Source organism: Protopterus annectens, chromosome 1.part1 (assembly GCF_019279795.1).
Source record: "Protopterus annectens isolate FY-2018-M chromosome 1.part1, PAN1.0, whole genome shotgun sequence".
In the NCBI taxonomy this organism is placed as follows: Eukaryota; Metazoa; Chordata; order Ceratodontiformes; family Protopteridae; genus Protopterus; species Protopterus annectens.
The window spans coordinates 1403048381-1403063192 of NC_056726.1; the positions used below are offsets into that span (position 1 = coordinate 1403048381).

The 14812-nt window shown below is 37.1% G+C and overlaps 1 protein-coding gene across 1 annotated transcript in view; it reads right to left on the bottom strand.

The window, feature by feature from the left end:
* LOC122810694 (histidine triad nucleotide-binding protein 3-like) overlaps positions 1-14812 on the bottom strand; it is a 169218-nt gene that overhangs the window by 141294 nt on the left and 13112 nt on the right. The window contains exon 2 of the mRNA XM_044082262.1: positions 3040-3157. Coding sequence (XP_043938197.1) covers positions 3040-3157 — 118 coding nt within the window. The remainder of the gene's footprint in view (positions 1-3039; positions 3158-14812) is intronic.

A 14812-nucleotide genomic window follows, 5' to 3' on the forward strand; every position in this document is an offset into this window, starting at 1 on the left:
GAAGCTACTACATGATAGAGCAAAATCCCAAAAAGGGAAGGCATCTCTGATCAGTATTAGCAAAAACCTACAGGCACTCATAAAATCGTCTAAGGCCAGCTTCGAGAGAAAAATTGCACAGGACACTAAGGATAATCACAAGGCTTTCTTTAGTTATGTTAGGAACCTGGGTGGAAATTTCCAGATATGCTCAGAATTAGTCCAAAATGACAAAAAATACACCGAACCCACAGACATTGCCAACATCCTAGCTGACAGGTTCGGCGCAAACTCCCCCCCCCCCCACCAAAAGGGCTAATATCTATCACAGCAGAGTGCTGCCCCCCTGACATCTCAGATGCTCAGGTAAGAGCTGCCCTCTCCAAAGCAAGAAACACAGCATCAATGGGACCAGACGGTGTCCCGGGCTGCGTCCTACATGGACTCCAAGAAGAGCTAAACCCAAACCTAAAACTACTGTTCAATCTCAGCCTTACTACAGGATATGTACCCAAAGAGTGGCGTACAGCAACAGTGGTCCCTCTCCACAAAGGTGGTGCCTCAATGGATCCTGGAAACTATCGCCCCATAAGTCTCACTAACTTGGTCTGCAAAGCTATGGAAAGGATCATCATGGACCTTATAAATAAAGATATTGGGGACCTACAGACACTGGATCCTACACAGTTCGGCTTTGTTAAGGGCAGATCCTGCCTCTTAAACTTGGTCGATTTCTTTGAAACAGTCACCAAGGCCATTGACAAGGGGAAGGTGGTCCACACAGCCTACCTGGACCTCGCAAAAGCCTTCGATACAATACCCCACTCGGGCATTATAGATAAGCTCACCAGCTTAAATACAAACCCCTATGTCACTAGATGGATTGCAAACTGGCTCAAGGACAGAACCCACATGGTTAGAATAGCTGGAGCCATGTCAGACTCCAAACCAGTTACAAGTGGCGTCCCACAAGGCTCAGTCCTGGGACCTCTCTTGTTCGGTATATATTTCTCGGAGGTACAGGCCAACATGGAAGGACTGTGGCTGACCAAGTTCGCTGATGACTGCAAACTGGGCGCCATAACAGACTCTCCAGCCGACACAAGCATCCTCCAAAAGGGCCTCATAGAAACAGACAACTGGTGCCAGAGCCATGGCCTCAAGCTAAACGCCAAAAAGTGTATAGTCATCCCCTTTGGCAAAAACAAAGTGCCCACAAATTACCACATAGGTGGCAATCCATTAAGTACAGAAGAACCTGGGGACCCAAGTTGATAGAAATCTCTCACTTGACAACCACGTGGCCAAAGTGGTTAGAAAAACATTTTATATAGCCCACCTAATCATGAAGGGATTCACATCTAGATCAGGGGAAGTCATCGTGCCTCTTTACTCATCCCTCATCAGGCCCATAATGGAGTACAATGCCCCTTTTGGGATGTACCTTACCAGACACCTGCAGCAACTGGAAAGACCCCAAAAGTACCTCACCAAGAGGATCAAGGGGCTCAAACAGATGCCGTATGCTGCCCGGTTAAAGAAACTCCAGCTCTACTCAGTGGCATACCGCCTGTTCAGAGGCGATCTGTGCCTGATGTATAAAGCCATGTCCTACCCGGAATTAATGGACATGCTGCACCTCAGAAAATCCAAATCCCATTGAGCTACATGCTCAAGGGACTTGAACCTCAGCACTGAAATAAATAGGACATGCTGGAGGGACAGATTCATAACCCAGAGGCTCCCTTCACTCTGGAATAAAATCCCAGTCCAGGTTAGGCAGAGTCCCTCATTGACTCTCTTCAACAGGAATCTTGATGAGTGGATGGGAGATCGTAGGTTTACCCCAGGTATCACTTCTGTGTCACAGTTAGACAGAGGCACAGTATACTAACCTCAAAAAAGGGCATAGCAAAATTAATTTAAAATGGGTGGCGAAAGCCATACACACTCTCGCTAGGCTTATAAATGCCCTAGGGCAGATAGCCTAGTATGAACCTATGAACTACTGATTGGTCAGTTTTTGTAATTAAAGTTTTTACCTATATATACACTATTATTTATGTGTGTTTTTATGCCTCTCTGAATGCTCTCTAACTATGGTGCTAGAAGCTTAATAAAATATATATTTTTTTCGGATTTCTGAAGTCACGTCATCTTGTGTGTCTAGACTGACATGTAACTCGATGAAATGAGTCTATTTGTTCACTTCAGCAGAGACTAAGCAAGACAAAAATCACATTTCCCAAGTCACAATTAATAACTAGCTTTAGATAAATATTATACACTAACTGTATCTGTGGATAAATATGATATGGTTGCTAATGATGGTCACCCATGCTACCGAGAAGAGTCATTACATAATGTAAAATGTTATACTATACAACAACTCCTCGACATGGACAAGCTTACAGTGGATCACCAAAGGATAAAGAAAAGGTTTAAACGATAACCTTAACAGTGTGGGATGGGGGCACTAAAGAGTATTTAACACAGAAAGTGCTTGATATAACACCCCTGAAATATCTCTTTTAAGACATATATTCCGTCACCTTACTTCAACTAACCTACAATTAATGCACAAGAGCCTCAATACAGTTGGACAACAGGATTCTCATTAGCTAATTTTAAATATATGCCAATAGATATCATGCCTCTACATTGACTTGGCATTAACTGCTGCAACACATAACAAGCCTCATTATGAGTCCACACTTTAAGGAGAAAAATAAACCAGTTTCATGGGTGACCTAACAACGCAAAAGCATATTTAATCAAACCTCACCACAACAATATAAATGGTTATGTGAAGCACTTCAGCTTTCAGAACTACATTCTGAAATCAGTGCTTTCAGGCTGAACATCTGTATCAGACTATCCCTCAAGCATCTTACAGAGCTATGCAGCGCACATGCAAGCACAAACCAGCACTCACACTGATGCAAGAAAAATTAACAGTTTAAAATATAAAATATAGTCATTCTAATATTACAGCCCCTTCAAAATCCTAATCATTTTATACTTAGCTTCTGTCATGAAATATTAAAATCTGAGTCTTACCTATGGGGATGTGTTCTTGTTTCAGCGTTTTGCAGTTTTCCATGTGCACCCTAGGTACTACAAGGTAATGATGAGGAACCCCTGATTTGACATCCTTGAAGCATACAAATTCTTCACCCTGTGGAATAACATACGTCACTGAGATGTTTTATTTTAATGTCAGGTAAATGGACTGGACTGTATGCGTGCATTTTCGTCACTGACATAACCTAACTGTATTAAATGGGCAAAGAAAACAAAGAAAATACAATTCATTGGCAGCAGCTCATACACTCAAAACTGCAAAATGGTTAAATTGCTATAGTATAACCAGCCCAGTACTGTATTCCTTTAGTGCCATCTTTTGGATCAAATGTTAGCTCACAGTTTTTGGCTTTATCTTGTGGAAGCTGAAGTGGATTTTAAAACCAGATATTGATAAACGACTGCTCATTGCGCTGCTGCTTGACTGTGACTGCATGGTATACTGTTTGCGCATATGCAGTTAATTGCTACACTTAATAGCGAAGTGTGGGGCTCAAATTCAGTGCTATTTGCTTGAATTCAAGATCACACAACACATTAACAAATATATAACTACAAAATCTTACAAGTGAATAAATAAACTTTAGACAGTGCTGTTGCAAATTAAACGTGGAAATAATTGCACAGTTAGAATATTTAAAAGGAAAAAACTAATACCAGCAAAATGATCTGACTAACTCTAGTTCAAGAATATTGAAGCCTTAACTGAGCAAAGTTACCAGAAGGTTGTATGGCCAGACATTAAAACATCACCTTATATAGATGTCAACAGTTCAGGATCTTAATAGTGCTGACTAGTTTATTTATTATTTATTTATTTTATTTTACATTTGTTGCCCGAGATTGTCCAACTGGGCTAACAAACCCTTTTTCAGTGGAGGCCCGGGGAGAAAAGCTCCACAGTCAATGCAATAGAAATAAACAATAAATTTACAAATGATACAAAAGTTTTCACAATGGTGTAATTAAGAAAGCTATACAATTTTGACAATAAAGCAAGATGAAACGTAAGTTATAGTATACCATTGCAGTTCCTATGCAACATGAGTTATAGTATACCATTGCAGTTCCTATGCAGTCTGTCTAGGCTGTCATATTTGATTCAGTTGAAAATATATTAGCTGATTATTTCTGTTTTCTCACATACAAAAATATTTCTGTTTTCTCACATACAAAAAACAGCAGAAATATCAGCTTGAAGTAAATAAAGGATTTTATGCACTACTACCAATTGCATACATCTGTCTCCTTTAACAGATCTAGGCTCAGTTTCCCCTATGGCAATTCTTATGATTTCCCCTGCAGTTACAAGCAAATAATTATTATTTTCCTTAGCCAGAAATGCCTCTGCATTTCATCGGATAATTGCTGTGCTTTCCAGCAGAGTATGCAATATACATCTAGAGGGTGGGGCTTCAGTGCCCAGTGCAAACTAAAGCAATCATCCCTGCAGTACATCAGTTCTGAGAGGTTCTTCCACCCATCCTTCACCTATACAAGCAAAAAAAGGTGCACTGGTCAGTGGGTGGACTTTTAGTACCTAAAGTCATCAGAGGGAATAATCAAACATTAAAATAAATCAAGGGAAGTCTAACAGACTTGCCTCTTTACTATCTCCCTAACGGTGACAGGAAGGCTTTCTGGTGGTGGCCTCCTCATTATTATGACCTCTTTGGTAGTAGCACCAGTAGCACCAGAAAACCTCTCTGTTATATTGCTGGTCCTCCTACTCTTGTGAACTAAACACATACTGACTCTACCATGTTTGTGAACTAAACACATATTAACATGTTCACTTAACAGTGCCCAGTATAGCACACACACTTTAGCAACTAGCACAGTAATTTGCCCACTGCAATGGTCAGTTACTAAATGGATGAATGAAGCATTTCACTGTGAAAGCACATACACAATCTCATCAGTTGGTGATCAGCCACAGTACTGAGATAAAAGCTGTGCTGGTCCCTCACACTGTACTCCAAGGCAGCAATGCTGTATCACCCGAAGACTGCTTTTGTATCAAGACGGGACATCACTAGTGTCCCTAGCAAACATCTTTTTAATATTTCAGGTAAGATGAGAATGGTAACTAGTAGCCAGGCACAACATTTTGTTACTGCTTTTGGACAGATTAGGGCACTGAAAAACCCTAGACTGTCACTGATGTGTTCCATTAATGCAAAAAATGTGAGTGCAGATAGCTGAGGGGAGCTGTTAGCTTCCAGTCTAATTGGTGCATATGGGGTGGTAGATTTTCTACCTGTTCTGGATGCTGCATAACCTTCACTGAGAACGTGTCCTAGTAAAAGATGAGTGGCATAGGCTCAGTTTCTCCCATTATATACAGCAGTTCCAAGATATGCAAATGGACAGCCTGGTATGATAAAACACACTGCCCCATAAGCAGTCAAGACTCCATAGCAGTAGCTCTCTTTGTCAATACAAGTCTTTCATAAAATAAGTCCTATTTGTTTAGTCAAATGTGTTACTACCCTCCTCTGCATTTTTGAGAAAAAGATGAAGACAGAACACATAAAGCCGTGTTCTACTACCTGACAATTGAAAAAGAATGGAAGAAAGTAAAGATTCAAAGTCTGCAGTCTACTTTCATATCTATGGGCTGCACAGTCACATAAGTTGTAAAGTTGTCCTTCAGACTGACAATAAGTATCCTAGCAGCACAAGCCCTGAAAACCTATGTGAATTCAGTACTGAAGTGATGAAGGTGGATTATATAATCTCAGTCTACAATGGTTGTATGTATTTAGTATGATAACAAAAAATACAGAACCATATTTTAAGCCCTGATCTGGACAATCAGTTCTTTGCGTCATAGCAATTCACGATCTAGCAAGAAATGGAAAGAGATGATTTTTGTAGGTATACCAGCACTGAAACCTCATCTGAAATAAACAGAAGTGTTAAGAGTCTAATCTAAGGAAACGCTCAAACCAGTTGCAATACAGAACATAAATTACAAAAAAAAAAAAAAAAAAAAGAGAGAGTAGTACTGCATCACATGCCACATAAGGAAAGGCTGGAAACGACAATATGCAAAGTATGCATTGAGGATAGGAGGCTACAATACTAGTATCTAAATATACTAGAGTTATAGAAGGTATACATGGGAGGTTGCTATAGCGTATGTGGGGTCTGGGGACAATGTGGTCATTCTTTTTTAACTTCTTTGCAGTCAAACCTCAGAGGTATGCACAGAAGGTTGCTGTAGCTTGTGAATAGTATAGCCATTATTTTTTAACTCTCCTCAACACCAGTCTACAGAGGTACATACAAAGCCACTACATCTTTGCTAGGAGGAGTGTACTGTATAGGAGTGACAAGTTATAATATGTTACTGTAATAGTCATTGTTTTCACTTTCATCACAATCAAACAATAGGTGTGTGTGTGTGTGTGTGTGTGTGTGTGTGTATATATATATATATATATATATATATATATATATATATATATATATATTACATATATGTAGGTGGTTATCTTTGAGTAAGTGAGTAAAGAAGATCAGCAACAAGTTGGAATACATTACTGTGGCCCATTTATTCATTCACTTTTTCAATAGACTAATATCAGAAGGGTACACAGAAGTTGGCTATGTTTTGGAGGAGGGGTGAGGTGGCATGCTGTGTATATGCATGATGGGAATCTGAATTATTTGATTGCGGCCCTTTGTTCTTTCACTTGCATAGCACTCTAACACCTGAAGTACACACAATGACTGTCTGTTATTGCCGGGTGAGGTAGGGTAGAGGCCAAGCTCTGTTCCCATTTAATGTATCCTCACATACATTTGTCTTCTTATTTTGTTGGGAACTGCTATTTTGTCAGCTCTGAACTTTAAGCCTTGGAAATAATGTATTTCTTCTTTGAAAAAACATATGCAACTGACTTTTTTCCTTACTCGTGATTTTTATTCATCACTATGTTAAAAGGTTGGAAAAGAGCTCTAAAATATACCTCACAGCATCTAGAATCCTATAGCTTCAAACCTTGGCCTAATTGAGTTATTCAGATATATATTGGAACAACTAGTAAGCTGACAAGTCATTCAATAACCCGTAAGAAAACTGGTTTGTTGGTTCCATTTTTTAATGAAATAAAAATAAAAATAAAAAAATGCAATAATGCGACAACAATTCTCCGTACTAAGCGCTTTCACCCACAATCATATAGGGCATCTTCAGAGTACAAATTCTTCATTAAAAAGCCATCCTTTATATAGTTGGAATTAAATGAATAATTAATTAATTGGTTAATGATGTAATTGTATAATAACATAATTACTAGTAAGACACTGGAGAAACAGTATAAAAGAAACATCTAGAGAAACAGTGTAAAAACACTGAAATTTTTTTGGAGTCCCAAAACGTGTGTCCAATACTGTAAACCTTAAATAAAACATAACTTTCATTTTCTAGTAATTATTTGATAAACACTAAATATAAATAAAGATTAATCAAAGTTAACAGTGTTTGCCAGTATTTAACAGATGAAAATTATTTGACAGATAAAAAAGTTTAACAGATAAAAGCATAAAACAACAGACATAAAAGCCGAAATTATAACATGCTGTTGATCTCACAAGATATAGATCTCATAGGTTCTACACATATTGTACACATATTTAAAAAATTAAATTCATATACATATACTAAAAATATATATTATTAAATCTATATTCCGAATTATGAATTGTGAATTGTGAAATAAGTAGTGTGTAATTCTTCCACAATCCATCTACATCAGTAATATCTTGAATAAATTATACTTGTATTTAATTTATTTATAATGAAATAATGTTTTTCCAGTAATAATCAGTCGTTAAAAAATTAAAAAATGGTCATAGATCAAAATTTATAATATTAAAAATGTTTAAATTATACTTAAATAAAATATGATTTTAATTTAAGTACACTAGAAATAGAAACAGAATCGTTGATGCCTGGCAGCATACAGGCATTAAGCCTAAGTTGCCAAAGGCATTCTTTGGCTTCCAAAATGACTTTTTCATCACTCCCCTTCTGTACATTGTGTGGAGTTCTGTCAATAATAAAGAATAGAAATCTCTTAAAATTTGCACATTTGACGCTATGATTCTATAAGGCACTGGTATTTTTGTGTTTTTTAATATCTCAGACGTGTTCTGCTATATGTACTCTGAGCTTTCTAATTGTTTTACCAACATAGAAAGCTTGACATGTGGAGCAAGTAGCAACATAAACCACCATAGTTGAATTACAATTACCGTGGCCTGGACATCTGATTGTTTTTCCAAAATTCGTTATAGCAATGTAAGGGCCATCGTTAATGTATTTGCAAAACTGACATGCTCAACATTTACTCATTCTTGATCTTTGGAAATTGTCACCATTGGTACTAGTTTCAAAAATATCTTTCAGATTTCTACCTCTACTATATGGGATCTTAGGATATGTGCCCACCACTTCCGATACTTCTCCATTGTTACTAATAACACTATTCCAAATTTCATGTATAATGCTCGCAATTTCAGGAGATGTTTCATTGTAAGGTAATATAAAGGTGTCCTGTCTAGACTTAGCTTTTTTATCTTCGATTGTGTTACTGACACCAAATATAATAATGGGTCTGTATAATGAATGTCTTTTAACATTAATCTCTTTCTTAACATTAAAAACGAAGTCATTTGGATAACCCCTGTCCAAAAACATATTAGATAGTTTTTCCATCTCCAAATTAAATGCTTCATCGTTGCTAATAATTCTGGACAGCCTCACCATCTGGCCCTTAACTAAGTTTTTCTTTTGGTAATATGGATGACAGCTGTCAAAGTGTAAAAAAGAGTTTGAGAAAGTCTTTTTCCTAAATATATTAGATTCTATGTTGTTATTCTGGAATGAAAAAACTACATCCAAAAATGCACAATCATTGTTGTATATTTGATTGGTAAATTTAAGAAAACTAGATGTCTTACCTAAATATTCAACAAATTCTTCCTTACTACCCTTCCAAACAATCAGTATATCGTCCAAATACCTTAAATAAACAACAATTTTATTCCAAAACGCAGATGTAAAAACATACTCTGTCTCCCAGTGTGTTAAAACCAGGTTTGCATATATTGGGGCACACCTTGCCCCCATGGCCACACCAGTTTTTTGTCTGTAATATTCTTCGTTCATATATAAAAAATTGTTTTCAAGAACTATTTCCATCAGTTCTGTCAAGAATCTACATTTCGGTCCTTCCATCCCACTAAATTTTAATAGGGTGGCCTCAAACATTTCCAAACCTTCTGTGTGTGGAATTACTGTGAATAAATTCACTACATCTATGGTCGCCATAAAAAAATTAGGCCCTATTTTTCCTTATTTTGTCTTATTAATTCCAGACAATGCCATGAATCCTTTAACACATGTGGTAGTTTATTCAATGTCTCCTTACAATGAAAATCTATATATGCCCCAATGGCCTCTGTCTTGGATCCTCTAGCTGAAACAATAGGACGAAATGGGGGGTTCTGTGGATTCTTTTGAATTTTAGGAATTCCAAAAATGGATGGAATAACTGGAAACTCAACTGATAAATAAGAAAACTCATCCTTATTAATAATGCCATCCATTAAATATTCGTATAACAACCAATCAATTTTTGTGTATGCTCTATACATTTCACTTTTACTTACTTTTTCGTAGGTGTTACTGTCATCCAACATATTAGTTATCTTATTGTAGTAATCTGTATTTGTCATTATAACTACACCCCCTCCTTTGTCCGGTTTCATGATTCTATAATTGCCTGACGTAGTTAATTCTCTCAGACAAAATACTTCCACTGAAGTCAAGTTTTGCATGTTGTATGTTTTTTTATTTAGTAGTCTCCTAATCTGGCTTTTACATAATGCTTCAAAAATGTGAATCATGAAATTCTATGGGGGTATAAATATGCTGCTGCGTTTTAAAGTGAAGTTGCCAGAATCAGAAGTGTGATTCATGCTGTTTGAAAAAAAGATTTTTAAATTCAAAATTCTAGTGTATAGTTTTAAATTAATTAGTAGTTTGCCTATATCTAATTTAAATGAAGGCACAAAGGTAAAACCTCTTCTAAATAAAGCTAAAAAATCCTTGTCAAACTTTTTGTCCGTAAAGTTGTATATACTAAAACCCCCCTCAGTAACAATGGAACAATAATTGTCACTGTCAATACTACCGGAAATTACTACTGTATCATAGTCTAATGCTCGGTGTCCATAAATTGTTGTGTTAGAACAATTAATATCTGGCAACTGAAAGGCATAGTCTGATGTAATAAAAACATTTTTGTCAGGTTGAACTAATAAAAAGCATGGACTTATCTCCGCCAAGAATTAGCTCTCTGTGCTGTTCTGTTGTAATTTCTGTTCTGCTGATAATTGTGACTGCCATAACGCTCTTGTATCCGTTCTGATCTCCTGAGAGATGGTTCTTCTAAAAAAAAAACCCTGACCTTCCTCTTCAAACATGTTTTCTACTACTCTATTTGTTGTCTCATTAAAAGGGGCTCTATTCCCTTCCCTACCATAACCAGCCTCAGTAGTAGTAGTGTAACGTTTCATGTTCCTGTATTCTTTGAAATGAGTGTAAACCTTCTTGTTCTTGTAATCAGAGGGGTCCCTACTAAGTTTGTGATTCTTGATTGAAATGAGTGTAAACCTTCTTGTTCTTGTAATCAGAGGGGTCCCTACTAAGTTTGTGATTCTTGATTGAAATGAGTGCAAACCTTCTTCTTCTTGTAATCAGAGGGGTCCCTACTAAGTTTGTGATTCTTGATTGAAATGAGTGTAAACCTTCTTGTTCTTGTAATCAGAGGGGTCCCTACTAAGTTTGTGATTCTTGATTGAAATGAGTGTAAACCTTCTTGTTCTTGTAATCAGAGGGGTCCCTACTAAGTTTGTGATTCTTGATTGAAATGAGTGTAAACCTTCTTGTGCTTGTAATCAGAGGGGTCCCTACTAAGTTTGTGATTCTTGATATCTAACCCTTTGTTAACAAATTTGTCCATATCTTTAAAAATATTTTCTAAGCGAAACTTGTTGTGTTCATATAATAAATCTTGTTTAATACTTTTATCTAACAAACACAGTTGTTCACTTAAGGATGTCAATTTCTAATTGTTGTTACATATAACTAGCATTAAAAGTTCCAGTCCAGTTTTATCAAATAGTTCAGTTAACTCATCAAATAAAACAGTACCTTCTTTAAAACCATAAGGTCATTTGAAAACACGTAATCCTTTAGGTACTTGTCGAAGTTCCAAGGATCTTTCAGGAAATGCGTTGTCCATTTGGATTGACTTGTAGGTCCATAGCATGCGTTCAAACTCCTTAAATTGCGTGTTAAGAGTTCCCATGTCCCTGCCTTTCAGCTTCTGTCGGTCACGTAGGAGCTGCTAAAAATTGTTTTAGTTTGGTATAATGAGTTTCGTTTCCTGCTACTGCGTCTAACATGCCTCCATTCTGTCCGCCCCTAGTGTTCTAAACGGAGTTCGAGCATACATCCACTCGAATGTCACTTCCTGTATTGACTCCTCCTCTGGTAGGACTCCTAGAATGATTACTAGCTGACGGTCTGTGAAAACTGGTGTTAGGAGTAGAATGCAGAGTGTATAACTGCTCCTGTGAATCGGAAACGATAATCTCTTTAGTGACTGGGCTCTTCTGCATTCTGTCATATAGAGCCTTGATAAGTTTTTGTGTGGATTCAAGGTGTTCCAAAATAACACGATCCATTACACACCCAATAACAGTAGTAGTGTCCAAAAATGTCACGTATACTATAACTTCCAACCGGATGGCTACAAATACATGTCACGGAACGAAAACTAAAACTAAAAAAGTACTGCCAACAATCAGAATGAAAACGGAATATTGAGAGACCGAAAACACAAAATCAGATATATTGTCAGCTTACTAATTGAGTTATTTCCTTTCCAGCTATGACAATACAGCTTGGGATAGTTTTGGTATGTTGAAAGAGTAGAGTAAAAGCTGAGCAATAAGACAAAATGTAAAATACCAGGAATTAAATAATCTATCTAGATCATGTGTGGAGGTCAGAATGGGGGATCTGGGGGGTACTGGGGTGTGTGATGTGGGGGTGGCTGGTGGGGAGTGGAATGCACCATGGAGTCCTTTTCCAATGGCTCCATTTCATAAAAGGATGTCCCTGATGGAGATAAGCTCAGGTTCCCTGCGACTCTGAAATGGTTAAAAAAAGGAATCTGAGAATGAAGAAACAAATATAGATTAGCTGATTAGTACATTAACTGAAGACAAATCATTGAAGTTTGGGTCCTCTTTAAATAAGCAAATAACCTTTACCTTCTAACAGGTGACTATAAACCATTCACATTAAAGGTAAATTTTCAAGGGTAATGCTCTACAGTAACTTGTAACAGCAATAGATTTACTATTCAGCTACACTGCTATAGAGTGATAAAGCTCTGACTATGACCCAGGTCAATTTAATGGTTTGTGTACCTGCTAGAATTGGTATGGGAGTGAAGATAAATGGCTAGACTTTGTCTGCACACCTCTCATCAAGGGGTGACTGAGCAATAAAGTGACATACAGTACTAGCATTGCTGTATGCTACCACTTCCCCTGCAGAGACTGGAGATCAGAATTTTGAGAACTTCAAGCTAAGTGAATGGGCAGGCTTTGCAAGATATCACTGTCTCCATGGTTTGGAAGGTGCCACACCTAATAACAGTTAGTGGCCTGTAGGAACCCAGAACATATGCAGGGGTTATGACCTCCACCTGCACATATTTCCAGTTACCAAGTCAGCCTCAGCATGATGGCCTTCTACAACTGATCCACCTGTAGGAACATGGCACAAGCAGCCATGCAACTAAATAAGGTATTTCACCTGAAGAGGTTCATCCCCCTCCCGGCATGGAAAAGCACTGGGACATATACTAGTATGTTTATGAACATTCAGACAGGCCAGAGCTGTGGGAAGTGGAAGAAACTGAAGTTAACAGCGACTCCCTCATCAATATACCAATGCAGCTCAACTCATGAGGCCAGTAGTTGGTTGTGTACAGGATACAGAACGACAGTTTAAAAAAGACAACCTACTAACTGATTTAACATTCACTGGATTCTTAAAAGTTAATTCTAAGTTTTTACTGGCAGCATTTTTTGCAGACTTACCAAGAGAAAAAGGAAGGAATTCTGTCAATTATTTCCACCAGCACGTTAGCCAAAAACATGGAGACTGTATGCAGCAGAAGTACAGTTTACAATAACCACGCCAGTAACATAAAATTAAGAATTTATATTAACTCTATACAGTATTACATACAAAAATTACCCATAAAATGTCAATAAAGACATGAGGTCAAAACGCCATATAAATGCTAAGACATCGCTGCCTGTGAATGTATTTTGATTCTTTTTTACGCATTTCTATTCTGTTTATAAGGAAGATGTGGCTCCTTACCTTAGTAAGAACAGTAAAAGGTGAGAGATACAAGGGACACTATATTTCTCTGCTGTTTAAGAAGTTTCTCAACCAAACAAGATGAAAGACTAAAGGAAAGATTGGGGAGGAAGGGTTAAAGAAAAAATGATGAGAAAGGAAGCCAAACAGGATGAAAACGAGTATTAGATTAGAAGTTTTAAACCCCTGGATACTTCTACTGCTTACATATACAAGTAACTTCATGTAATTTGACAGCAAAATTCATTTTTTAATGCAAGTCCTCAAAAGTACTTACCATGAGTTTACTAACAAGCTCTTACAATCTAATATAACAAATTTCATACCCATTCAAAGCATAGCTTCCTGAACAAGCTCATTCTTTAAGTGCTTAGATTACATTACCTAACTTCATGCAGATGGTTCATTGTCTTCCTAACTCTATGGACTAAACTGTAAGTAGACAATTACTCTGTGCTCTTTATTTCCCCCTCCTCCACCATCTTGTTTCCCTTTTATGTCTCTTTTCACTGTTTATTATTTCCTTTTTATTTCTTACTTTTTTTTTCTCATGAATCGGCTTCAGGTCCATAAAAATACAAGATGACAGTTTACATAACAAAACAATATTATTAACAGTTAATATTTATATTTGACTTGCATTGTAAATACTGTATATAACCTTATTGTCATTATACTGTCTTTACTAAAATATTATGCTTATATGTTTACTGTTTTTGTCCACAAAGTTTTCAAACATATACATTCTATGTTACAGTCTGCTCTTTGCTCTTTTTTCTTTTTTTTTTTTTTTTTTTTTTTACTTTTCTGGCCTGAGCCTGAAAAATGGTCCATTGTAATCAGAGCTGCACCCCAGTAAACACATATAAATACATAAATCTAAAACATGATCAGAATCACACCGAATATGAAAAAGCACTTAATCGCAGAAAGGGTGCTCAATGAAAGTTACAGATAAATAGACACTCTAAAAATGGGGGTGGGGAACTACAGCCCAATGGTGTAGATGTCCATCGCTAAACATAGCAACCCAGGTACGGGAACAGACTCAAGCTATTAGTATGTCTGGCTTGAGGAATAGGATGAAACAACCAATGAACAACTTTCTTATCATGGGAGGAGGTCAAGGGAAAATTTGAAGCCTGGGCCATTTCTGGTTGAGACAAGGAGACTTGCAGTACATCTCATAGTTAATACATGGGTGACAGTGGCTTGCTGATTTCACTGCAGTAGCTGTTTTCACAGCCAGGGTAAATGACAGGCTAA